Raw genomic sequence first — 27,605 nt, forward strand, 5'->3', positions numbered from 1 at the left:
CGGGCCCCTGCAGTGGTCTCCAGCATCCCTCGGTGTACTTAGGGCTGCAGAGGGAGGAAGGCAGCCTGGAGCAGCCCCTGTCGCTCAGAGACAGGAGCCCAAGGAAGGGTACACAGCTGGGCATCACACCAGCAGAGGGCAGCGCTGTGGAGGGAGTGCAGCCTGAGGGTTAGGGTCTCGAAACTTCCACCACCTAAGGTTCCCAGTGAGGGCTTGGATTGGGGGGTGCGCATGAAATCTGAGGGGTCCAGACAGGGAGCCTCACCGGTGCTTAGGCCTTGGCTTCTGGGGTGGAGAGGAGGATGTGCCCCTGTGGCCAGAGAGCTGCCAGGAGCGTCACATTCAGCTTCTGAGCCCCAAAAGCTAGTTCAGAGCCTCCAGGAGCTTAAATGGAGACCCGGATGAGGACTGCTTTGTCCTTGGGCCACTGGGCTCGTCTGGGCAGTGGTTTCCATTGGACTGTGCAAGCTGAGCTTTCTTCCTGCTTTGCCGCTTTGGGTTAGGTCACTTTACCTCTAAAACTCTGAGGATTTCGCCAATTCCTGGGCCATACCCCACTGAGAAAAACCTTCATGTCTGTGTGTCCCTCCGTCCCGGGGCTCAGAATTTAGGTCTCAGACCTTTTTGGGCAAAGATGTGCAAGGACTGAGGGCTCAAACGGCAGCCAGGGAGCCCCATACTTTTCCTGGGACCGCAAACCCCGGGAGCAGTGCAGCCTCCCAGCAGGTGAGCCGCGGACCCCAGGCGTCTCCACTGGCGCTGGCATTTTGTGCTTCTGGCCTAGCGGCAAACCCACCTGGAAAATGGGACCCCATAGGTAGCGCCCAGTCTCAACGTTCATTGAAATAGGGGAGCAAGATTACTGAGCTTGCACCTTCCTGGGTGGAGATTTCGAAGGAAGCCTTACTAGGTTTCCTGGCAGATGAACCGTGTCATTTTCCACGGGGCCCGGGAGCGGAGTGTGCCCGCGCCGAAGCCCCCTCCCCTAGGCCGGGCCGGAGCTCGCAGGCGCCGCCCCCCCCTCACGCCCGCGGGCCGCTGCTCTGCGATCTCTTTAATATTCATGGGCGTTAATAGAGAGGCCCCCAGTATATCGGTCCATTGTGGGCGACTCGTAGGGCTTGAATAGTCCCCGTCCCCCTTTCTTCGGCGCGGCTTCCCGAGGGGCCAGGCCAGGAGTGAATGGCCCCGCTTCCCGCTCCACGCCCCCTCCCCCTTTCAGGGAGAACATCTTTATCCCCGTCGCCGCCGCCGCCGCCGCTGCCGCCCGGGCCCCCATTCACGCCGCCCCGGCTCCGGGCGGAACGAATCAATCGGCCGCGGTTCTTCGGAGGTCATCCCCGCCGCCCGGGTTCCTCCTTCCCTCTGAGTCCACGGCAGTGGAAAGAGGGGGACAGAGATAGGCGACGGACCCACGGACAGCGGGACATTGAGGGCGGGGGTGGAGGAGAAAGGCAGGGGCGACAAGGAGGGACGGCCGGGCCAGGAAGAGGCTCCGCGGTGCCCCGCCGCCCGGGCCGGCTAATTGCTACTTGTTGCCCTGTGCAGAGCAGAGCTCCGAGGGGACGGGGGCCACGGCCCAAGCCCACAGGTCTGTCCTTCCTCCCCTGGAGGCACCAGCGCGCGCCTCTTCGGTCTGGAGGCGGCAATCCCCAGAGCTGAGGAGCGTGGGGCAGGCCGGGGCTCCGCGAGCCCCACGGCCCAGCCTGCAGGGCCCTTTCGTTCTTGCCGGTGCGCTGAGGCTCAGCTCACCGACGGCCGGCTGCGAACAGCGCGTTCAGAAGGGAGGCCGCGTTTGCAGTGCTCTGGCTTGGCAGCCTCGGCCCGGGTGCAGGGGGCGAGAGTCGGTCAGGCGGGGCCACAGCGCGTAGGAACCCGCCCCTCCCGCCCCGCTGGCCCTCCGAGGCGCAGAAAGAAGCCCATTGTCCGCCGAAAAATACATTTTTGGGGGCCGAGTGAAAGCCCGTCTTTCTTTTGAACTTTAGAAGAAAGTCTCCTGCTCTTGCCCCTCAGAGAGAGAGAGAGATTTGTCCCCCTCCCGGGGGCTCCGCGCGCCTCCTCCTCCCGAAACATCTGCCGGGGGAAAATCCACCCTGGAGGGCAGATCGCGCTCGCTTTAAGCCTGGCAAACTCATTAAAAAGATATTAGCGGCGGGGGCAGGTCCCGCGCAGGTATCGATCGGCCGGGATGAACCAAGGAAGAAAAGGGGAAGAATGTGGAGGCGTGGCGCCCGAGACCCCCCGCCCAGGTCTCCAGCCCCGGCGCTCAGCCCCACGGTGGGAGTGGGGCCCTGCGCCGCCTGGCGCTGCCCGCGCCTCCCTCGGCTCCGGGCACAGCTGCCGCGCTCCAGCCTGGCGTCGCCCGCGCGGGTTCCCGGCTGCTCCCTGAGCTGCCCACCCTCGCCCCGTCGCAGTCGCGCTCGCCCCACCCGCGTCTCTCTCCTTTCTCGCGCTCTCGGCTGGCTCCATGACCCCCTCTGCCTCTACACCCTCTCAGCTTCCTCCTGTCCTGTCTCTTTCGCTGTCAGAGTTTCAATCTTTCTTGTCCCCATTTCCGCTGTGGCCCAGGACATAAATTCTTCGCGTGGAGCCCATGTGCCTCCCACGTCCCTTCCCCCCCCCCCAGGACGGCTCAGGGCTCCAGGGCATCCCCGCCGGCACGTACAAAGGCACCACCGGCTGCTGAGGCGGGATTAGGGGCGCGGCCGGCTCCAGAAACGGCTTCAATAGACGTGACTTGGGGCCGAGCCCGCGCGGGGCTGCCCAGCACGGAGGCGGCAGAGCTGCAGTGAATGAGGACAGCGGCCCCCTCTCACATCCCATCCCTGCCCAATCTAATTAGCCTCCAAGGCTAAGGAGAGACAAAGGCGCGCCCCAGGGCGCCCACATCGAGTGAATCGGCGGGGAGCCTGCGCCCAGGCCGGCAGGTGACTGGCACGCGAGCCTCCCTAGGCGCCTGGGTGGGATCCTCAGCCCAATCTCCCACATTCCTGCCCCCAGTCTGGCTGACGCCCCTGGATCAAGGCAGCAGACCCAGGGAACTTCCTCTGGGGACACCAGGAGAGACACGCGCACAGGCTTCTGGGGGCAAAGGGGTGAAAATGGAGGGAGACTAAGGCAAGGAGAGGCCATGGAAGGGTACAGATGAAAGTCACAGACAGAGATGACGGAAGCAGAGGCAGAGAAAGGCAGGGATTCCAAAAGAGCCCCAGGCCCAGAGACTTCCTGAGGTTATGTGGCCAGCAGGGTGGCAAGGGGGGGGGGTGCTTCAGACACAGCCAGGGGCGTGAAGGCAAAGAGAGTCCTGGGAGAAAGCCAGAAAGATTAAGGGAGAAGGAGGCTGGGAGAGGTAGGTGGACGTAGGGTAGGTGAGAAGTGGTTGCTGCCCTCACCCCTTACCCTGTGGCTCTAGGGGAAGCAGTGGGAAGGAGCCGTCCCCATTCCACTCATGCCCCTTCTTCCACAAAGCTCCTTTCCACCCCTTTCAGCCTACCCGGCCTCCTCCACGGCCTCCCCCGCCCAGACCTCCTGCCCCCCAGAGCCTTGCACCTGTCTTCCACTGGGCCATCCTCCCTTCAACTCCCCTCCACCATTCAGCAGAGAGGGGTTGGCACAGGGGTCTGTGCCCTCACTGTTGCTCCTGTATACCACTTGCTGGTATCCAGACCATCTCTGCCTCACTGAGAATTGTCGGTTTGTTCAACAAATATTTATTGAGCACAACTGTGAGCCAGGCCACAGGGGCACCAAGGGCAGACCCCATCGTTGTCTCCTCAGACCAGCCTCTGGGAGAGGGTACTCGGGTGGGCCAGAGCCTCTTCTAGGCACCCTGGTAGCTCTGAGGCCTCTCTGGACAGCTCTTTCCAAGGGTTTTTCTCCAAGTGGCTTTTACTTCATCTGTAAAGTGGCACCAATAACTACACATGTCTCATAAAGCCTGAACTGACCGAGTCACACTCAAGTTGTAGTGAATGGTGAAAAGATGCTTGTGGCTGTCTTTCCTATTTTTAATCCCCTCCCCAAAGACCACCCCCATGTGCACAGGTACTCTGAGGCCATCAAGAAGTATAAGGGCCCCTGAGACTGCAGATGTCAGTCCAAGCCTGGTTCCAGCAGGTACTGGCCAGGAGTCAAGGCATCCACATCCCCTACCTGAGCCTCAGTTTGTTCATCTGCAAAATGGGGATTAACAATAGACCCTCCACTGAGATATAATAGATAGACGATATAATGCATGAAAAACTCGTAGCATAAGACAGAGGATATATTTGAGAAGTTCTCTTTTAAGAACTTCGCTTGGGGGCGGCGCCTGTGGCTCAGTGAGTAGGGCGCCGGCCCCATATGCTGAGGGTGGCGGGTTCAAACCCAGCCCCGGCCAAACTGCAACAAAAAAATTGCCGGGCGTCGTGGCGGGCGCCTGTAGTCCCAGCTGCACGGGAGGCTGAGGCAAGAGAATCGCGTAAGCCCAAGAGTTAGAGGTTGCTGTGAGCCCTGTGACGCCACGGCACTCTACCTGAGGGCGGTACAGTGAGACTCTGTCTCTACAGAAAAAAAAAAAAAAAGAACTTCGCTTGGATTATCTCAATCCATCCTCAACTGTACACACTAAGGTCACTTCCATAATTATCTCTATCTCCCAGAAGGGGAAACTATGCTACAGACAGGTTAAGTGTCTCAGCCGAGAACATTTCTGGGCCCAAGCAACAGTGGACCTGACCTCATGGCCGCTGTGCCGAGGGTTTTCTTTTCTCACCTAACAGACCACAAAGGTAGACAAGCGTCTGTGGGCCTTGGCCCAGCAGTTCAAGGAAGTAACTCCTGAGAATCCCTCTGTTCTCAAGGTGCCTCCTAGTGCCTGCTGCACCTGCTGTCACATCAGGTTGGAAGGAGACCAGGGCAGAGTTTCACTGATACGCTCACAGTTGCCGCACAGTGAGCAAAGAGCAGAACTGAAACCCAAATCCAGGCAGCCTGACTAAGCACAGCCTCCTCCTTGCTAGGGCTGCCCAAGCTAGAGGGACAGTGACTCAGGGGAACCCAGGCACTGTGTGCCAGCCCCGAGAAACTGTTCCCATGGGCAAGGAGCAGCTTTCATTTACTGTTCAGGAACTGAACGTTGGGGCATGAGATGTGCAGAGATAAATGCTAGGGTCCCTCCTGACTCATCTCAGGCCTGGGAACTCATTGAGTAAGGGGACCTTGTACCATCTCCCTTCGTCTCAGGGCCAGCATGCTGGCACACAGTGAGTGCTCAGCCAGGGAATGAATGGTGGGAAGGAGGAACGATGATGGTACCTTGAGGCCTCTGCTTTGCCTGCTACCTCTGGGTGGCACAAGGAGGCCTCAGCATCTAAGCAAGATGATTCCACAATTCTGGAATGTAGAGCACTAGCTTAACACAGCCAACAGGCCAGGCCAGATCCTCAGAAACTGGGGGCCTAGTCAGTGGTGCTGAAGCTCAGTCACAAATGCTCTGCCTGGCTCAGTGTCTGTAGCACAGTGGTTATGGTGCCAGCCACATACACTGAGGGTGGTGGGTTTTGAACCCAGCCTGGGCCAGCCTAACAATGACAACTGCAACAAAAAATAGCTGAGCATTGTGGCGGGCATCTGTAGTCCCAGCTACTTGAGAAGCTGAGGCAAGAGAATCGCTTGAGCCCAAGAGTTTGAGGTTGCTGTGAGCTGTGACGCCAAAGCACTCTACCAAGAGTGACATAGTGAAACTCTGTCTCAAACAAACAAACAAAAAAACCCAAATGCTCTGAGCTGAGTAGACACCAGCAGGTGGGACACATCCTCAGACCTGAGATCTAGCGCCAGAGAGGTCTGCAGTGGGCTGGGCCTGCGTCCGGTCCTCCTTTTCTTCCCTACCCCCCATTCAGGGTCTCAGATTACCTGGAGTTTTTTGCCTCCAGCCTCTGTCTCTCTACATCTGAGGTGCCTCTCCCAGGCTCAGGAGCACTTTTGTCATTTATTTTCTTCCTTCCTTCCTTCTTTCTTCTTTTTTGAGACAGAGTCTCACTATGTTGCATCGCCCTCAGTAGAGTGCTGTGGCCTCACAGCTTATAGCAACCTCCAACTCTTGGGCTGAAGAGATTCTCTTGACTCAGCCTCCCAAGTAGCCCGGCTATTTTTTGTTGTAGTTGTCATTGTTGTTTGGCAGGCCCGGGCTGGCTCACACCTGCCAGCCCCAGTGTATGTGGCTGATGCCATAACCACAGAGCTACAGGTGCCGAGCCACTTTTGTCGTTTTCATTGCCCTAGTTCCCAGACCATCACCAGCACCAAGGATAAAAATGCCAATAGCTCCTGTCCTGAGAGCTCCTTTGGCTCCTTGGCACAATGCCAGGTCAAGGACACACACAGAAGACCAAGGACAACTCATAGCAACTCTGTAAGCACGGCCCAACATTCACCCCATTTTAGAGAGGAGGAAATTGAGGCCCAGCAAGAGTCCCAAATGCCCTGCCAGCCTGTTCCCCACCCCTGCTTCCCTCTGCCTTCACCAGCTTTTTATAACCTAGAAAGAAAACCCCAGGGTGCCCCACAGGGTGGAGGTTGGAGGCAGAGGCCAGGAGAAATCTGAAGTCTGGCTCTAGGTAAGGGGAAGGACAGGAGGGCCTTGAAGTGGCCCAGCCCACTGCAGCGTGCTTGGACCTGTCAGAGAACCTAGTGTGCAGGGAAACCACCCAGGGGAGTTTGGAGAGAGGGAAGAACCTGGAGCGTCCCAGCCATACCTACTGACCTGGGGCAGAAGGCCCTGGAGCCCTATAGAGCAGGAACATTTACATGGTTACTTGGCCGTCCTAAGGGGTGCCCCATACTTCACAGGTTTGCTTCCAGAGACCTCCCCTTGTTCTAGCTGAGAAAGACCTTGCAGGCTCTGGTAAAGGAGGGTAGAGGGTAGAGAATCTTCTGGAAACACATCCAGAGGCTTCTCCATAACTAAGGCTCCAGGGGAGACTTTCCCCGAGCCCAACCCAGCTGAGGGAAAAAGATTCCTCCCCCCCATCCAGTCCCCTCCAGCCTTCCTGCACCTCATAAGGGAGGAAAAACGTTCCCTGAGCCATAGGAGGCAGGGACAGTTGGGAAAGTCACAGCCCCCGAGACCCAGGCCCATGACTGAGACAGAGGCTCCCACGCCCACTACACTGGCACAGCCATTACTGCTGCATAACCACAGAGGGTCACAGCTGAAAGAGCTCAAGAATCCCTTGGAGCAGAAAACAATAATGAGGACCCCAGAGAATGTGAAGCCACAGGGAACACTGAAGACAGCCCAGCTCCTGGCCAGACTAAAACGCATGGCGCACTGAAGGCCTCTCTGCACCTCAGTTCCTGTCAGCTGGTGCAGCATGGCGAATTTTCAACAAAAGTGGCAAGATATGCCAAAAGGCAAGAAAAAACACAATCTGGAGAGACAAATCAATGATCAGAGTAGAACTCAGCTATGACACAGATGCTGGAGTTGGCAGACAGGGAATTTAAGATAACTATGATTAACATGTGATGGTTTCTCATAAAAAAAGTGGGCAGTGTGCGAGAATGGATGGGAAATATAAGCAGAGAGATGGAAGCTCTAAGAAAGAATCAAAAAGAGGGCAGCGCCTGTAGCTCAGTGAGTAGGGCGCCAGCCCCATGTACCGAGGGTGGCGGGTGAAAACCCAAACCCAGCCCCGGCCAAACTGCAACCAAAAAATAGCTGGGCGTTGTGGCGGGTGTCTGTGGTCCCAGCTACTCGGGAGGCTGAGGCAAGAGAATCACCTAATCCCAAGAGCTGGAGGTTGCTGTGAGCTGTGACCCCATGGTACTTTACCGAGGGTGACAAAGCGAGACTCTGTCTTTAAAAAAAGAAAGAAAGAAAGAATCAAAAAGAAATGCTATAAAGTTAAAAACACTGTAAAAGAGACGAAGAATGCTTCATCAGTAGACTGGACCCTGTTGGGGAAATAATCAATGAGCTTGAAGATATGTGAATAGAAACTTCCGAAACCAAAGGACAAAGAGAACAAAGAAAGAAGGAAACACAACAGGAGATCTAAGAATCGTGGGATAACTTCAAAAGGTGTAACACAGTTCTAGCTAGGTGGCTCACGCACTTTGGGAGGCTGAGGCAGGAGGATCCCTTGAGCTCCGGAGTTCGAGACCAGCCTGAGCAAGAGTGAGACCCTGTCTCTACTAAAAATAGAAAAACGTAGCCAAGTGTTGTGGCGAGTGCCTGTAGTCCAGCTACTCTAGAGGCTGAGGCAGGAGAATGGATTGAACCCAGGAGTTTGAGTGAGCTAGGCTGACTCAACTGCACTCTAGCCTGGGCAAGAGTGAGACTGTCTTTTTTTTTTGAGAAAGAGCCTCAAGCTATCACCCTGGGTAGAGTGCCATGGCATCACAGCTCACAGCAACCTCCAACTCCTGGGCTCAGGTGATTCTCCTGCCTCTGCCTCCCAAGTAGCTGGGATTACAGGCACCTGCCACAACGCCCGGATATTTCTTTTGGTTGCAGCCGTCATTGTTGTTTGGTGGGCCCAGGCTGGATTCGAACCCGCCAGCTCAGGTGTATGTGGCTGGTGCCTTAGCCATTTGAGCCACAGGCGCCTAGCCAAGTGAGACAGTCTTAAAAAAAAAAAAAAAAAAGCAAGATGTAACATATGCAGTTACCATATCGGAAAGAGAAGAAAGAGCTATATGGAGCGGAAGACATGCCTGAAGCAATGGTGGTTGAGGAGCTTTCAAAAAATTAGCCAGGTGCAGTCAGTGACACATACCTATACTCTCAGTGAATTGGGAGGCTGAAGCAGGAGAATTGCTTGAGCCCAGGAATTCTTTTTTTTTTTTTTGCAGTTTTTGGCCGGGGCTGGATCTGAACTCACCACCTCCGGCATATTCCTTTGAGCCATGGGTGCCGCCCCTTTTATGTTTTTTTGAGACAGAGTCTGTCTTGCTTTATCGCTCAGTCTAGAGTGTCCTGGCCTCAGCCTAGCTCACAGCAACCTCCAACTCCTGGGGTTAGGCAATTCTCTTGCCTCAGCCTCCTGAGTAGCTGGGACTCCAGGTGCTTGGCGCCATACCTGGCTATTTTTCTATTTTTAGTAGAGATGGGGGTCTTGCTTTTGCTTAGGCTGGTCTTCAAGCGATCCACTCCCCTCAGTCTCCAAGAGTGCCAGGATTATAGGTGAGAGCCATCGTGCCCGCCAAGCCCGGGAGTTGGAGGCTGCAGTGAGCTATGACTGCACCTCTGAATAGCGGCTGCACGCCAGCCGGGGCAACATGGCAAGACTCTGCCTCTTAAAAAGAAAAAAATAATGACAGGCAGCAAACTACAGATTCAGGAATACCAAGCAAGCTCAGAGAATACCAAGCCAGACAAATAGTAAAACAAAACAAAAGAACTCCCTCTACCCCACAAAACAAACCCTAAACAAAACCCCCTTAAATCCAAACAAATCAGAAAGACAAAACAAAAACAAACACACAGAAACCACACCCAGGCACAACACATTCAGACTGCAGAAAACCAAAGAAAACAGGTACTAGTGACATTGAAATGGCAATAGATTTGCCAGTTCACATTATGGTATTTACTTGGTATATGCGGTGGCAACCAGGAGGCTGTTTGTTGTCCATAGATTCCAGACAAGGGGATTTTGGATGACAGGGTCTCATGAGCCTCAGTAGCCAAGTTATTTCTGCATTGGTTGCCAGGATGGATATGATCCCCATTCAGACAAATAAGCAGTTGTCAAGGACGACAGTTTCTGGACTGCTTACCTTGTTCTCTTGTATATTCCTTAACAAGAGTGATTTGCAAGATTCAGAGAGGTGTAGGAGGAACTTTTTTGTTTCAAAGTTGAACTGCTATCTAACCGCTGCTGAATATAAACAAGTCCCTCTCCTAGACTGGCTCGGAGAGGGGCAAGTGGCTTTGCCCTATCCCCCCAAGGCTGAGCACAGCGCCTTAAATACTGCAGATGTGTCAGCAGTGCTAGTGTGGGTTTTAACTGCACAATGACCACTGGCCATGATGAGATGATCTACTTGCTGGACCCTTGTCTGGCATCTAATTGAGGATGTAATTAAGTAGTAACTGAGAAAGGCACTTTTTTTTGTAGAGACAGAGTCTCACTTTATGGCCCTCGGTAGAGTGCTATGGCAACACAGCTCATAGCAACCTCCAACTCCTGGGTTTAGGCCATTCTCTCGCCTCAGCCTCCCAAGTAGCTGGGACTACGGGCGCCCGCCACAACGCCCGGCTATTTTTTGTTGCAGTTTGGCCGGGGCTGGGTTTGAACCCACCACCCTTGGTATATGCGGCTGGTGCCCTGCTCACTGACTCATAGGCGCCGCCCCAGAAAGGCACTTTTAGGTGCAGTTTTGCCAGAGCAGTTGTCTGAAGGCCTGAATTTGAAAACTAGGCCAGAGAGAAACATGCCTCATTGGGAATGTGCACAGTGAGATACTGAAAGGAAATGAGTTAAGTAGTAACACAAGTGGACATGTCACAGGTCTTTAGACGGTTAAATACGGCATAAATTACATACCAATGTGTTCATGGATGTATATGCAATGATCCTAAACAAAAAAATTAAACCAGGGCAGTGCCAGTGGCTCAGTGGGTAGGGTGCCAGCCCCATATACCGAGGGAGGTGGGTTCAAACCCCCACCCCCACCCCCCGGCCAAACTGCAACAAAAAAAATAGCCAGGCAAATAAGCCTATTGGGCGGCGCCTGTGGCTCAAGGAGTAGGGCACTGGTCCCATGTGCCGGAGGTGGTGGGTTCAAACCCAGCCCAGGCGAAAAATAAAAAAATAGCCAGGCGTTGTGGCGGGCGCCTGTAGGCCCAGCTACTTGGGAGGCTGAGGCAAGAGAATCGCCCTAGGCCAGGAGTTGGAGGTTGCTATGAGCTGTGTGATGCCAAGGCACTCTAACAAGGGTGATAAAAAAAAAAAGTTCTGTCTCTACAAAAAAAAAAGTTAAACCAAATACATATATGTATGTGTGTGTGTATTTATATATATATAAAATGAATGATACATTATGACTATTATGAGGTTTATGCTAGGAATGCAGGGCTAGTTAAAAATTTGACAATCAAAGTAATTTTCTATATTAAAGTGAAAAAGGAGGCTTGGTGCCTGTAGCTCAAGTGGCTAAGACGTTAACCACATACACCAGAGCTGGCAGGTTCAAATCCAGCCTGGGCCGGCCGAACAACAATGACAACTACAACCAAAAAATAGACGGGCATTGTGGTGGACATCTGTGGCTCCAACCACTTGGGAGGCTGAGGCAGGAGAATCGCGTAAGCTAAAGATTTTGAGGTTGCTGTGAGCTGTGATGCCACGGCACTGTATCTGGGCCGACAGCTTGAGGCTCTGTCTCAAAAAAAAAGAAAAAGGAGACAAAATAGCCGGGTGTTGTGGCGGGCGCCTGTAGTCCCAGCTACTCAGGAGGTGGAAGCAAGAGAATCACCTAAACCCAGGAGTTGGAGTTTGCTGTGATGCCACAGCACTCTATCGAGGACAATAAAGTGAGACTCTGTCTCTAAAAAAAAAAGGAAAAGAAAAAGGAGAAAAACCATGTAATAATCTCTACCAATGTTGAAAAAAGCATTTGAAAAAGTCAACAGCTATTCATGATAAAACTCCTGGAAAACTAGAAACAGAAGGGGACTTCCTCATCTGATAAAAGGCATGTACAGTGAACACACAGCAACAAAATTAATGGTGAATTATTGAAAGCATTCCCTCTGAGACTGCAGACACCCGGATGCCCACCCTCACAGCTTTCTATTGACAATGCACTGGAGGTCTGGGCCAGTGCAATCAAGCCATAAAAAGAACACTTGGCATAATGATTGGGAAGGAAAAAATAACACCATCATCATTATTCATAAGTGATGTGATAGTGAACACAGAAAAACTAAAAGTATCCACAAGCTATTAGAATTAACAAGTGAATTTAGGCAAGGTTATTGGAAGCAAGGTCAGTATATAGAAAGAAATTGTATTTCTATAAGTACAACAAAGAAATAAAAAATAAAGTTAAAAGTATAATTTTCAATAGCAGCAAAACATCAAAAATACGGGAATAAATGAAATCAAAGATGTAAAAAACCTCTGTGTTGAAAAGCACTAAAATTATAGACAGAAATAAAAGAACTAAACAAAAGAAGGAATACAACACACTCATGGATGTGTAAACTCAGTATTGTTACATTGTCAACTCTTTCCAAATTGATCTACAGAATTCAATGCTATCCCAATCAAGATCCCAGCAAGTTTTATTTTATTTTATTTATTTATTTATTTATTTATTGGAGACAAGAGTCTCACTTAATCGTCCTGGGTAGAGTGCTCTGGCATCATAGCTTGCAGTAACCTCAAACTCTTGAGCTCAAGTGATTCTCTTGGCCTCAGCCTCCCTCCCAAGTAGCTGGGACTATAGGCGTCTGCTACAATGCCCAGCTATTTTTTTTTTTAAAAGAAGGGGTTCTCAAGGCAGAGGCAAATGGATTGCCCGAGTTCACAGGTTTGAGACCAGCCTAAGCCAGAGCAAGACCTTGCCTGGAAAAATAGACAGGTGTTGTGGTGGGCGCCTGTAGTCCCAGCTACTTGGGAGGCTGAGGCAAGAGAATTGCTTGAGCCCAAGAGTTGGAGATTGCTGTGAGAAATGATGCCATTGCACTCTACCAGGGGCAACAAAGTGAGATGTCTCAAAAAAAAAGAGAGGGGATCTTGCTCTGACTGGTCTCAAATTCACAAGCTCAAGCAATCTATCCACTTCAGCCTCCCAGAGTGCTAGGATTACAGGCATGAGCCACAGCACCTAGCCTCTATATCAGGCATCCTCAAACTGTGGCCCGTGGGCCACATGAAGCGGTGTGAATTGTATTTGTTCCCATTTTGTTTTTTACTTCAAAATAAGATATGTGCAGTGTGCATAGGAATTTGTTCATAGTTTTTTTTTTTTTTTTTTTTTGTAGAGACAGAGTCTCACTGTACTGCCCTCGGGTACAGTGCCATGGCGTCACACGGCTCACAGCAACCTCTAACTCCTGGGCTTACGCGATTCTCTTGCCTCAGCCTCTCGAGCAGCTGGGACTACAGGCGCCCGCCACAACGCCTGGCTATTTTTTGATTGCAGTTTGGCCAGGGCTGGGTTTGAACCCGTCACCCTCGGCATATGGGGCCGGTGCCCTACTCATTGAGCCACAGGCGCCGCCCCCGGAATTTGTTCATAGTTTTTATATTTAAACTATAGTCCGGCCCTCCAATGGTCTGAGGGACAGTGAATTGGCCCCCTGTTTAAAAAGTTTGAGGACCCCTGCTCTATATAATACAGGCAGTACCTGATTACAAATGAGATAGGTTCTGTAGGTTTGTTCTTAAGATGAGTTTCTTTCTTTTCTTTCTTTTTTTTTTTGTGATTTTTTTGGCAGGGCAGGGTTTGAACCCGCCACCTCCGGCATATGGGACTGGCGCCCTACTCCTTGAGCCACAGGCGCCGCCTTAAGTTGAGTTTCTATGTAAGCTGAAACAGGTACATTTACCTGTTCATCAGTCAGATGTTTATAACTAGGGAACTTACTGTAATAACCTCCGTTCAGGATGGGGTGGAGGCTCACGTCTATAATCCTAGTACTCTGGGAGGCTGAGGTGAGAAGATCTTTTGAGTTCAGGAATTCAAGACCAGCCTAAGCAAAGCAAGATCCCATCTCTGCTAAAATAGAAAATAGCCAATTGTTGGTGGCAGGCACCTGTAGTCCCAGCTACTTGGGAGGCTAAAGCAGGAAGATCACTTGAGCTCAAGAGTTTGACAGTTCTGAATTGGCACAGGATAGACAAACAGATTGATAAAATGAAAATGCAGCATGGAATAGACTTGAGTGCGTGGTGATTTTTAACAATTATTAAAAATGTTTGGGTGGTGCCTGTGGCTCAAAGGAGTAGAGCGCCAGCCCCATATGCCAAGGTGGCGGGTTCAAACCCAGACGCGGCCAAAAACTGCAAAACAAACAAACAAACAAACAAAAAAAACCCGCAGATGCTGGCATGGGTGTGGAGAGAAGGGAACACTTTTACACTGCTGGTGGGACTGCAAACTAATACAACCTTTAACAAAAAAAAAGTTTAAGTACATTTAAATATGTTTAAGTACATATTTAATGTTTAAGTACTTTAATGTACATTTAAATATGTTTAAGTACATTAAATATTTTATTAGGCCGGGTGTGGTGGCCCACGCCTATAATCCTAGCACTCTGGCAGGCGGAGGAGGGTGGACTGCCTGAGTTCTCAGATTCCAGACCAGCCTGAGCCAGAGTGAGACCCCGTCTCTAAAAATAACTGGGCGTGATGGCAGGGTGTCTATAGTCCCAGCTATTTGGGAGGCTGAGGCAAGAGAATCGCTTGAGCCCCAGAATTTGAGGTTGCTGTGAGCTGTGACGCCATGGTACTCTACCCAGGGTGACAGAGTGAGGCTCTGTCTCAATGAATAAATAAATAAATAAATATTTAATATGTTTTATTGCAATATGAAGCAAACAGGCTCAGCGCCTGTGGCTCAAGCACTAAGGTGCCAGCCACATACACCTGAGCTGGCAGGTTCGAATCCAGCCCGGGCCGCCAAACAACAATGACGGCTGCAACCAAAAAATAGCTGGACATTGTGGCGGGCGCCTATGGTCCCAGCTACTTGGGAAGCGGAGGCAGGAGAATCGCTTCAGCCCAGGAGTTGGAGGTTGCTGTGAGCTGTGATGCCATGGTACTCAGGGTGACAGCTTGAGGCTCTGTCTCAAAAAAAAAGAAAAAAGAAAGAAATATGAAGCAAACAACTATGGAAACACTGACCCTAGCCTCATCCAATTTGGAAAACACTGATGTGGCCCCACTCCTAAGGAAGGGAAACTGAAATCGAGAGAAGTGATTGAAGTCACATAGCCAAGTCCAAGTTAGGACTGAAAGCCAGGTTTCTGGGCTCCTCAGTTGATTGCTCTCTCCCCTTGACTAAAGAAGAGGCAGAGTCGGAGAGGAGCCTTCCAAAATATACACCGAGACAGGCAACCTAGTGAGGTGATATCAGAAGCAAGAACGAAGCCGCGGAAGCCGCCGACAGTGGCTTCCTGTCACTGTCTAATCTTTATCAACCTTTTTCTCCTATACACAGAGCTGCAGCCTAGAACACCTGACTGTGCCCCGGTGGGTGGAAGGCGTGTGGGTTTCGGGGCTTGCTGCAAACTAGGCAGAACGGCTGGCAGTGAGGGACAGTCCCTGAAACTGGGGGCCGCAGCACCTGCTTCTCAAGGAAGTCAGAGAATCTGATACAAGAAGAAAGACTCAAATGATCGGACCGCTTCAGGGTGCCTGAGATGGGATTTCCTTTAGTGTCGTCTTTTCTGCCAGAACCCAGCAGTGTTGCTTGACCCACACAAAGTCTGGCCCAAGATGCAGGAAGTTCTGTCACATACAGCCCTATATGGGTTCTGCCTTCTCTCAGAGCTGTCTCGTCTCACCTGGCCCTTAGGGGGTGTTCTTCCCCAGCGGCTTGGCTGGGAAGACGCAGGAGACCATTGTGAGCTGGCCCTGGGGAGCCCAGGCAAAGCTAGTGGGTTGCGCTGAGGCTACTGTGTTTCTCGTATCACACAGTCTGTCCCTGGCACTCACGGTGGAGCCACTGAAGCAGTCAGCAGTTCTGGTTCAGTCGTTACTGCTGGTTGCTGTTCTGTGAGTGCTTACTTGGAGCTAGGTGTGGGGGTGCTCTCCATCAGCACCCTGACTCCTGCCTGGGTCCTATGAGCCTGCACCCGGACAAGGAAACAAGAGGTTCAGTCACAGAGGTGTTAAGGGGTAGAGACAGGGTGCAAACTGATGCGAGCTCCCACACTCTACACCTTACACCACCTGCTGTAGGTGGGCTGGGGCCCTTAGGCCCTGAGAGCAATTCAGTGTACCTTGCACTCAGTCCAGTCCTGCCCACATATGGGTGGCTGAGGCCTGGGCCTGCTACCTGCATATCCATGGTATGGCTCCAGCAAGAACCTGTTCGAACCTGTTTGCGCATCGCCACAGTGGGGTGGAAACAGCCTTTCCTCAGAGGAAAGCGCGATAGAGTGAGTTCTAGTTATTCATGCCAGCGACGTTGCATGGAGTCCCTCTGGACCCTGAGTCGGCAAATACTGAACCTTTGTTCCTCAGAGAAACACAGGGTGAGACTCCTGCCAGCCAAATCTACACTGATCTGTACATAATCTTTCCATAATCATTTTTCTTTTTGAGACAGGGTCTCACTTGGTCACCCTTGGTAGAGTGCCCTGGTGTCATATCTCACAGCAACCCCAAACTCTTGGGCTCGAGTGATTCTCCTGCCTCAGCCTTCCAAGTACCTGAGACTATAGGATCTTGCCACAATGCCCAGTTATTTTTAGAGACAAGGTCTCACTCTGGCTCAGGCTGGTCTCAAACTCCTGAGCTCAGGCAAACTCCTGAGCTAGCCTCCCAAAGTGCTAGGATTATAGGTGTGAACCACTGTGCCTGGCCTTCTGCCTCTGCCTCTTGAGTAGCTGGGATTTTTTTTTTTTGTTTTGTAGAGACAGAGTCTCACTTTATGGTCCTTGGTAGAGTGCCGTGGCGTCACACAGCTCACAGCAACCTCCAACTCCTGGGCTTAAGTGATTCTCTTGCCTCAGCCTCCTGAGTAGCTGGGACTACAGGCGCCCGCCACAACGCCCAGCTATTTTTTGGTTGCAGTTCAGCCAAGGTCGGGTTTGAACCCGCCACCCTCAGTATATGGGGCCGGCGCCTTACCGACTGAGCCACAGGCGCCGCCCGAGTAGCTGGGATTTTAGGCATGTGCCACTATGCCTGCACGCCCCTCACCCCTAGCTCTGTACTCTTGTTTCATGTGTTTCTGTTTAAAGGTGTCTTTATACACACACACCCACACCCACACACACACGAGGTTAGACAATTAAGTTCTCGAACTCATCCTAGAAACAAATGCTACATACTTCATCACTATCACTACAATCACCAGATAGCCAAGGGAAGTACTTTTTTTTTGTAGAGACAGAATCTCACTTTATCGCCGTCGGTAGAATGCTGTGGTGTCACAGCTCACAGCAACCTCCAACCTCCAACCTCCAGGCGATTCTCTTGCCTCAGCCTCCCGAGTAGCTGGGACTACAGGCACCCACCACAACGCCTGGCTATTTTTTGTTGTCGTTGTAGTTTGTCTGGGGCTGGGTTTGAACTCGCCACCCTTGGTATATGGGGCCGGCAACCTACCCACTGAGCCACAGGTGCTGCCCATCAAGGGGAAGTACTTTGAAGGTGACCATAGTGATGTTCAGCAATGAGGTATGCAGCACTTTTTCTAGGATGAGTTCATGAACTTAATTGTCAGACCTTGTATGATGAGAGAGCTGATGGCCATTCCAGAAGGAATTCCCAAATTGCTTTGAAGGGTGGACTAGACACTGGCCCAGTGCACAGCTTCCCAAGGAGAGTACCTCTGTGATGAGTTGTGTAGAACTTTTTCTAGGATGAGTTTGAGAACTTAATTGTAAGACCTGCAGTTCATTCGTGACGAAGGCCTGAGGGAAGCTTCTCAGGCACATGTAGTGTCTCCATCAGGCACAGCTCAGCTTCTTGTGCTTTGGAATGAACACTGGGCAGCCCTTCAACACGGTGCTTGGGGGCTGCTTTAAAGAGAAACTATCATTTTTTTTTTTTTTTTTTTGTAGAGACAGAGTCTCACTTTATGGCCCTCGGTAGAGTGCCGTGGCCTCACACAGCTCACAGCAACCTCCAACTCCTGGGCTTAAGCGATTCTCTTGCCTCAGCCTCCCGAGCAGCTGGGACCACAAGCGCCCGCCACAACGCCTGGCTATTTTTTGGTTGCAGTTCAGCCGGGGCCGGGTTTGAACCCGCCACCCTCGGTATATGGGGCCGGCGCCTTACCGACTGAGCCACAGGCGCCGCCCTAAAGAGAAACTATCATTAAAAAGCATAAAAATGCACACAGCTATGATTTAACAATAAAAAAAAAAGGCACAAAAATGCAAAAAATGTGGCCCTGAGTAGATTGCAAGAAGAGTGCTGATTTTACAGTATGAGAGCAAAAACAAAGCAGCTGGGGACATGTGCATTAGGTAACTCAAAATTTTCACAATTAATGATCACAAAAGCACCGGGAGAATAGATTTGGGGTTACAAATACAGTAGAATCTCTATAAGGTGACCACCTGGGGAACTGTTCCAAACTGGTCAACATACGGAGGTGGTCAACATAAGGAACTAGGCCTCCTGTACTGATATGTACATGTGGTGCACGTCTGGTCTGTGAAAACAGGTCAGCTTGAGGAAGTGGTCAGCTACAGAGGTTCTACTGTGAGTTTTAATGAGTAGTGAATTTGTACACGTGGAATTGAGAATGGTGATTGACTGTAGTGTACTTCCAGGCCCATGGCTGGTGCTCAGCATTAACTTCTTGGGTTTATTTTTGAGGCAGAGTCTCACTATGTCGCCTTGGGTAGTGGCATCACAGCTCACAGCAACCTCAAACTCTTGGACTTAAGTGATTCTTTTGCTTCAGCCTCCCAACTAGCTGTGACTACTGGTGCCCACCACAACACCCGGCTATTTTTAGAGATGAGCTCATGCAATCCACCCGCCTTGGCCTCCCACAGTGCTAGGGTTACAGGTGTGAGCCAGCAAACCCAGTCTCAACATTAACTTCCCATTCTGTCAACTACTTCACTTGGTGGCAGCTGCAGAAGCCCATGAGTCCCCAGTAGGCATTGGTCATGCTCTCCACTGAAGCCCCACTGGAGTGCAGCACAGAACTTCACAGGGAAGCCGCATCCCTATGGGTGTGCCCATGAGGGCAGGTCCCACCTCTGACTCTGGGCCCTCACCTGCTAAGTGCAGAGGAGTAAGTCACACCTGCCTCGCAGAGTGTGAAGACCACCATCCCAGGAGATGCCTGGGATGACCAGAACCCCTTTGGTAGATGCTTCAGAAAGGCCTCAAGACAGAGGACACGAAGATGACTGTTGTTTGGAGAATGAGGAGGCTATCTTCGCTTCCTTTTCCACGCACACAGGACAGACCCCAGGCCAGCAGCCCCTGTGGGACTGAGTGGCAAGCCACTTTCTGGCCATTAATATCTAAGCCTCTATCGGGCCCATTTGCTCTAGACCATCCCAAACAACCCCAGCTGGGCCCCGGTGGAACAGAAATGGGGCTTGGGTGACAGCAGTAGTAGAGCCAGTAAGAAGCTGTGGCTCCATTGTGCCCCATGTTCTCACAGAGCAGGCCCTGCAGAGTGCAGCCTGTGTCCCAGCCAACCCTGCTACGGGGGCCACAGGACATCACAGTGGTCAACATTTGAGAAGGACCACGGAAGGCAGTGCCTCCCATCTGATGAGAGGCCATGGCCAGCAATGGCGGCATGTTGGCCAGGTAACTCTATTGCAGCCCAACTTCTGGGTCCTTGACGAATCCCGAACTGGGTGCTGGCAGACCTGGAGTGCATATGTGTCTCTCTCCCTCTCGCTCAGCCAGCGGGGGAGGGGTGAGTGTCCAGCAGACAGACTGGGCACGCGCAGGCCCCTGCCCCCCACACCCAGCCTGCCCTTTCTGTGATGACCATGCAGCTTTCTTAATGGAACACAACCGCTGAACTTGGTACATTTCAAGCACTTTAGTCTTCCAGGACACCAGACTGCTGATGAAAACCATCTTCTGTGGGCGCCATGTTAATGAGAGGCCAAATTTCATATGCTTGCAAACTACCCCCCCCCCCCCGCCTCTTGCTGCACTGAACCTCCTCCCCCACAATAAAAGATTGCATCAGAGAGAAAGAGAGATTTCCATAATTTATAGTATGGGCATTTCACTGGGGACAAGTGCTAATCTGTACTTACCGATACATTTAAGAAAATGCATCCTCCCACAAGCCTGCACCATTTATGACTCTTGGCACAAACCGCAATGCTCAGTCTTCAATTAAGGGACACCTTAGGGTTCATTATCACACAATCGCTCCCTGTGAACCATGCCAAATGCTGTTTTGGCACAGAGCTTGGAAGATGAATTAGAAGGAAGTCTTCTCTATAATGCCCTCTCCGAATCCCCATTACCGTCATCGGCCTTACGCCCTCCTCCCGCCGGCCCCCTCCCCCTTCTTTCCAAGTGCCTTTTACTATTCAATTTCTCAACGTCAAACTCGATTCTCTAGAGGTGTAGTTAAAGATGCCACATCTCCTTTTTGTCTTCCGGCTCTCAACAGGCCTGGAATGGTCACAGATGGGCTGCTCTACACACCCTTTTCAGCCTAAAGGAGCTGTCACAGATGCTTTTTCCCTTCTCTCAGAGCCTGGGATAGAGAAAAGACAAGGGGCCGGGGCCTGGAACAGCGCACCCAAACAGGGGCCCCAAGAGGGCTCCAGCGGGTCCTAAGCAGGGGCTCCACTCCCATGAAGGGCAAAGGTGAAGGTAGGCAGGCTCAGGAACGGCAGACAACCGTGCTCAAAGCCAGATGCTCAACCAGGCGGAAAGCATCTTTATTCCTTATTGTCCCTCTAGAACGGGGCCACACTGTTGCCACGTGTCCCGAATCCACACGTCCCTCTATGAATTAGCCTTATGGGGAAGGACACTTTCTCTGTTTCGTTAATGAAAAAAATCAACACAAAATGAGTATGTGTGCTGGCCCCTCCCAGCTGTCCCAGCAACCCAAAGCCTCAGCAGGGCACGGGGCTGAGAGAGTAAGTGCCAGAGCGGCAGGTGAGAGCAGAGGCTGGGAGGAGAGGGTGGCAGGCACAGTGGCCAGGGGAACACAGCATGCCTGGACCAGGGACCTGCGCATGGCTCAGGGAGCGGAGCGGGTGTGGGCAAGGGGGTACAGGAAGAGGGAGCTGATTAGGTGCCCTTTGCCTTTCAATGAATCTCCCATTACTGACTTCTTGGTGTCATACCACTTAGAGAGGCTTAGATGTGACAGGGAAGAGGGGCTGACCATAACCAAGGCTCTCAAGGCAAACTGTCAAATTATAGAATATCATTGAAATAAGATAATCAAAATAATCTTAATGAAGTAGCTAGACATCCAGGCTGTTCACCCTCTACGTCAGGCTGGCCTGGTGTGAGACGAGACGACCAGTGAAGAAATCAAGAATCCTGGGCGGCGCCTGTGGCTCAGTGGGTAGGGCGCCCACCCCACATACCGAGGGTGGCGGGTTCAAACCCGGCCCTGGCCAAGGTGCAATGAAAAAATAGCCGGGTGTTGTGGTGGGCGCCTGTAGTCCCAGCTACTTGGGAGGCTGAGGCAAGGGGAATCGCCTGGGCCCAGGAGTTAGAGGTTGCTGTGAGCTGTGACACCACAGCACTCTACTGAGGGCAATGAAATGAGACTCTGCCTCTACAAAAAAATAAATAAATACAAAAAAAAAGAAAAAGAAATCAAGAATCCTCTTTCCCTTTCAGGTGGCAGCGGGCAGGGGGTGGAGGGAGGGACGCACGAATGGAAAGCACAGAGGCTGAAAATACTCCACCCGCAAGAGGCCTTGTGGGAATTTTATTACATAGAGTGTAAAATGAATTGTCAGTCAAATAAAAAGAACATTTCTTAAAACAACATGCATAACATTTTCCAATTGCCTTTTTTAATAGTTAGACATTTCAAGCATTATAATAAGGAGAAAAAACCAGAAGCTGTAACTTCAGTAAATTTCAAACGGAATGTCCCTCAGGTCAATTAAAAATGCAAGAAAAAATAGCTTCAATTCCGTTTTTTTCCTTTAAAAATACATGTTATCTGTACAAGATACACTACAGTAAACATTGAAAAATCATATTATCCCTTTTATTAAATCAAAATTATTTAATTCGTACTGTGGTTAATACTAGATTTATTCATTCGTCTAGTTAATTTGACAAATATTAAGAAAATATTTAAAAGAAAAAAGCAAAAACACCTTGGAATTAAAAAATAGTTACTACATTTTTATACGGTTTAATGTTCCACAGTGTTTGTTAAAAGTTATACTGAATTTCTTAATCTTAAAAATAACAGTATTTGTATTTCCAAGAGAATAGAGAAAGGTTTTTTGTTTTGTTTTTAAAACAGCTTGGAGGTCTTAGATACACAATTCCATCTGGTAATGGAGACATGAAAAAAAAAGTATGCTAAACACATGAATACATTTTTATATTACCCTTTAGAACTCTAGAAATTATACAAACCCTATAAAATGCCCCCTCCCAATCCCTATTGGACAGTAATACAATTACCTGTCTCAATTCAGAATTACATAATTAATTATAATACATAATAGTTCAGTTTTTTAAAAAATGCAATAAAACCAGACAGCCAAGATACAAGAAATTAGAAGTAAAACATTTAATGAATTTACACATTTAAGAATACTTAAATACTGTTTAAAAAATTTAAAAAAGAATTTGTTACATACCACCTAAGACTTCCAAGCCACTTTCTGGTACAACAGAAAAAACTGTAAATAAAAAGGACATGAAACAAAACAAAACAAAACAAAAAACGCCATGTTGAAATGTCACTGCTCTGAGGTACATTCTGGTGCCTGAATTTGCAGGTATTGCTCCAAAAAGAATCCCAGAGCTTACTCACACACATGAAATAACAAACAAAAATAATGAAACAAAAATGATAAGCAAATTTTAGTAATTAATTTCCCCAATTTTTAGAAAAATTCTGTTAATCTAAATATAGTGTTTCACAGAACAAAACAAAGGTTCTTCATCAAAAGGTTTGCGAATCTAAAACCTGTTACAAATAGGTTTTCTTTCACAATGATTTCAAGGGGAGAGGCCAGCCACGAGGACATTGTTCTACTGCTCCTGTGGGAGGAAGAGAAGGAGTTAGTCTGTGCGGGCAAATTCTCAAGCCCCTGTGTCGTGTGTGTTGGTGGGGAGGTGACAGGTCAGCCTCTCCCCTCTGGTTCCTCAACAGCCACCGACACACCCAAGTCTAAGCACCACCCCCCAGGCCTCACGTCATGGGACCCAGCCTGGACAAAACCTCTCTTGCAGAGGAGGTCAGGGGGCTTCTCAGCCTGCTGGGGACTCTGGGCAGGGGCAGCAGTCCTTCTCAGTCTCCACCAGCCCTGACACCTGTTTCCCCAGACCCAGACGGCCAATCTGGTGGTGAGATGCCCTATCAGCTTTGAGTCCAGGGCCAGAGGTAACGGGTATGTTATCTGACCAACTGGCATCAGGTCATCTGGAGTATGCTCTGTGGGAACATCTGGCCTCTTCCCTTTAATAAGAAACCTGATTGGGTGGCGCCTGTGGCTCAAAGGAGTAGGGCACCAGGTTCAGTGCCTGTGGCTCAAGCAGCTAAGGCACCAGCCACACAAACCTGAGCTGGCAGGTTTGAGTCCAGACCAGGGCCCGCCAAGCAACAATGATGATGGCTGCAACCAAAAATAAAATAGCCGGGTGTTATGGTGGGTGCCTGTAGGCCCAGCTACTTGGGAGGCAGAGGCAAGAGACTGCTTAAGCCCAGGAGTTGGAGGTTGCTGTGAGCCGTGATCCCACAGCACTCTACCCAAGGGGACAGCTTGAGGCTCTGTCTCAAAAAAAAAAAAAAAAAAAAAAATTGGGGCAGTGCCTGTGGCTCAGTGAGTAGGGCACTGGCCCCATATACTGAGGGTGGCGGGTTCAAACCCAGCCAGGCCAAACTGCAACAACAACAAAAAATAATAGCCGGGCATTGTAGCAGGCGCCTATAGTCCCAGCTACTCAGGAGGCTGAGGCAAGAGAATCACCTAAGCCCAAGAGCATGGCACTCTACCTAGGGCAACAAAGTGAGACTCTGTCTAAAAGAAAAGAAACCTGATTTTGGCCTCTGGACAGAATCCTCCAGGCTTCTGTGCAGGAGGAAGGAGCTGTGCTCTGGCTCTACTCCGCCCTGCCTGCACGGATGTGGATGTACCCTCTTGCTGCCCAGGGCAAGGCTGACAGCCTGGCCACTCTGTCCCCTCCATCATCCCTACTTGTGGTGTCAGACTTGTCTTCTAAGCTTGGCACTCTCATTTACAGTTAGAGAAGCTGAGGCCCACAGAAAGAAAGAGATTACTCTTCAGCACTGAGGTCCGGGATCTAGATTTGAGGGACGATCAGGCAGTTTCCTGCAAGGCTGCACAACCAACTCTCTCCCCCTGGAGCAAGGAGGGGAGCTGGGGCTGCAGCTGGGCTCTCAAAGTTGGTCCCTCCTAGCCCAGTGCTTTCACCCTGGGGTCAAGGGTCACAGAGGGTTGAGAAGGGCTTTGGGTTGGCAGGGAGCAGTGGCAGCACATGTGTCTGCTACAAACCTGGCTGTGGGCCTGAGCTTGGCCTAATGTCTGCCCATAGAAAGCAACCTGCTGCCTGTAGTATTCCGCCCAGGCCATTGTGTAGTCCGGTGGGGAGTTGGCTGGAGGAGCAGTGCTGGCGGCGTGACCTGGTTGACAAAGGAAGCATTCAGGTTAATGGGAATGCAGATGCACTGAGGTGGGCTGGATGTCCTTCCCAGAGACCCTGGGCATCGTTTTCCCTCTGGACAGCTGGAAGGTAAGGACACTGGTGAGGCTGCTGCCTGGGGACAGTGCAGTAGCGCTGTACAGTTTGGAGCTATAGAAGTGCCATTAGTCTTCTGTCACCCATTCCTGTCATGCCCCACACGAAGACAAACCTTCACATCTGTCTTCTCTCACAGAGAGACAGAAGGATTCTGGCCTGAATGAAGCCCAGTCCCTGCACCTGTCTGCCTGCCCCATCAGCCCCAGTGCTGGAAGAGGCAGAAGTGAGGTGAGAACAGGGGGTTTAGTTTGGGTGCCTCTATCAGTATCCCATGAGGATTTGTCCCATGAGGAGCTTTAAACACAGGTCTGTGTGTGTTGGGGAAGCTGGATGTGGGAGGTCTCAGGAAGACTGGGACTCTGAGCTTTATGCAGGCTCCCTCAGAGGTAGGGGGCAACCTTCACATCCTCACCCTCTGCCAGTGATGAGTTCAACCAGAGTGAATGTTTTCCTAGTAGCCTCTGGCCTGAGCTCTTCCAACCAGCAAGTAACATTACACAGATGCAAGGCACAAGGAACAGCTCCTTAAATGATACCCCAGTACTCTGAGCTCATTCTGGCATGTACACAGAGAGTATGAATTTTAAGTGATGTACCATAGCTTTTTTTTTGCTTGTTAGGACCCCCTCCCTCCCACTTTAAATTACGGTACAGCTAAGAAAATGGGCTTACTTAAAACAGTCACATCCCAAAGGCATGTATTTTTGGTCCCAGAGAAAACATCTGTGGGGCCGGTCTCTGACCACCCCCCACAGTATGTGACTGTTTTAAGAAGAAAAACTAACAACCCAGCACCTACTCCAATTTTAGGCTCCCTTTCCTGAGTTTTGCCATCTCTTTTCTCTTCACCTACAGCCAGAGAGAGAGAGAGAGAACAAGATACCCTGTCAACCAGAATCATTCCGTTCCAAAGGGGACAGCCAGTGCTAGACATGAGTCCACACTTCCGGGTGCCACACCCACCTCTAGGTCCTTTGGAGTCCAGCAGGGGGGTCAGAGAAGAGGGGGGATGGTGCCTCTGCCAGGCAGACGGCAGCACCACAGTCGCTGACTATGCTCAGGCTCCTCTGACAGAGACAAGCAGGCGCAGAGGAAGCGGACAAAGGCAAGTATTGAGCTCAAGGCACATGGGGAAGAAGGTGACAGCAAGCCATGGGCAATTAAGCCTCCAGGCCTGGTGGGGGACTCTATCACTGGGGAACTGCTTGTCATGAAGGCCATCACACTCACTCTGTTTTTTGTAATAGTCTTCCCAAGCCTTGCTGTAGTCAGGCTGGCTGCTCTGCGGCTGGCTCTGCTGGCCTGTGCGAAGAACACAAAAGCAGTCAGGCCTTCCTGGCGTCCTCAGCGCCTCGGCCCCCAGCCCGCCAACGGCAGGCCCTGCTCTGCGCTCACTCCTGGCCACACACGGCTCCATAAGCCCCGCCTGGAAAGAAGGCAGGAGCTGGCTGGCTGTGGGAGGTGTGGGGAACACACAGTGGAGGGGCCCATGGTCACAACAGGCACCCGATCTAGCCTCAGGCCTTTCTGGGGAGGAAGGAGAGGAAAGAGGGTGTGAATGGGGTGTTTCAGACCCTCTCTTCTGTGTGGACTCCTGGGTGTACCCTCTAGGCACCCTGGCAAGGGAGATCAGGGTAGGGGAGAGACACTCAGTGTCGGGAAACACTGCAGTGTCCTGCCCAGGGAAGTAAGAGAGTATTAAAGGACCTGACTTTGACCATGGCAACAGGTGCTGACCTTCCTTTCGGCTGAGGTCAGGACCACCAAGGGCCCCTTTCATGTATCTTTTCCTGTGAGAATTGTAGTTTACAGCAGGTAGGCAGGAAGAGCTACTAAAAACTCACAGCAAAATGTCTCCTCTGCTGGTTAATACACCACAGACTGAAGAGGGTCGGGGGGAGTGGGTAAGAAGAGCAGAAGACGCTCACGGGGACCATGAGACGAGGGAGGAGCACAGGTAGTAAAACTCTTCCCTCAGGACTCTGCTTCCAAACAAGACTTCACTGACCCAAACCAATTCTCAATTCCCAAATCTTCCAAATAACAGGCTGGGCAAGGTGGCTCCTGCCTATCAAGTCAGCACTTGGGGAGGCTGGGGTGGGAGGATCGCTGGAGTCCAAGAGTTCAAGACCAGCCTAGACAACAAGTGAGCCCTCATCACTACCAGAATTAAAAAAAAAAAAAAAAGAAAAGAAAAAGAAAGTAGACGGGTGTAGTGGCACATGCCTGTAGCCTCAGCTACTCCTGAGGTGCAGATGGGAGAATTCATCAGCCCAGGAGTCAGAGGCTGCAGTGAGCTGTGATGACAGCACTGCTCTCCAGCCTGGGTGACAGAGTGAGACTCTGTCTCTTAAAACAACAACAAAAGCAAGCAAATAAAACAAGTAAAGCTCAACAACAGGTGTTTTGCCCATCAGCAAAAACACCAAGTGCCCACTATATTTTCCTTTCTTCTTCTACTCGTCCTCTGCCGTGGCCTCGGGCAGGCTGCCTCCGCAGAAGCATACCCCACACAAGAGTCCAAAATGTGAAGCCACAGCTTGCTGCCTGGGTGTGCCCGCAGATCAGAAGGGCAGTCAATGACTCTGCCATTGTGGGAATGGAGCCAGGAATGAGAACAAAACACGATCAGGCTCCGAGATAAACAAGCATGGTGAAATGGAACATGGAACCTAGGTGGTGGGTTGGCAATCCCTGTGGAGTTCTCTATGATGTTTGAACTATTTCATAATAAAATACCAGAGAAAACCCCACAAACATACCATTTTAGGGCTTGAAAAAGTACTTTAGAAATCGAACTCAAACCCTTCACTTTACGTACAACCAAAGTGGAGCCCCAGAGAAGGGGAAGGGGTATGTGCCTAAAGCCACACAGCTGTGGACTGGGCAAGGGGGCTCCTGCTGTCACACCAGCACTTGGGGAGGCTGAGCTGGGAGGATCGCTGGAGTCCAGGAGTTCAAGACCAGCCTAGACAACAAGTGAGCCCTCACCACTACCAGAATTAAAAA

General features: G+C 51.0%; 1 protein-coding gene across 2 annotated transcripts in view; it reads right to left on the reverse strand.

Annotated features, from left to right (window-relative positions):
• Window positions 1-21,549: 21,549 nt before the first annotated feature.
• FUBP3 (far upstream element binding protein 3) overlaps window positions 21,550-27,605 on the reverse strand; it is a 65,919-nt gene continuing 59,863 nt past the window's right edge. For both annotated transcript variants that reach the window (XM_053559614.1, XM_053559611.1), the window contains exons 17-19: window positions 25,827-25,898; window positions 24,350-24,477; window positions 21,550-22,874 (exon numbers count right to left, since the gene is read on the reverse strand). In XM_053559614.1, coding sequence (XP_053415589.1) covers window positions 22,866-22,874; window positions 24,350-24,477; window positions 25,827-25,898 — 209 coding nt within the window. In that variant the 3' untranslated portion in view covers window positions 21,550-22,865. The remainder of the gene's footprint in view (window positions 22,875-24,349; window positions 24,478-25,826; window positions 25,899-27,605) is intronic.

Source organism: Nycticebus coucang, chromosome 2 (genome assembly GCF_027406575.1).
Source record: "Nycticebus coucang isolate mNycCou1 chromosome 2, mNycCou1.pri, whole genome shotgun sequence".
Lineage (NCBI taxonomy): Eukaryota > Metazoa > Chordata > Mammalia > Primates > Lorisidae > Nycticebus > Nycticebus coucang.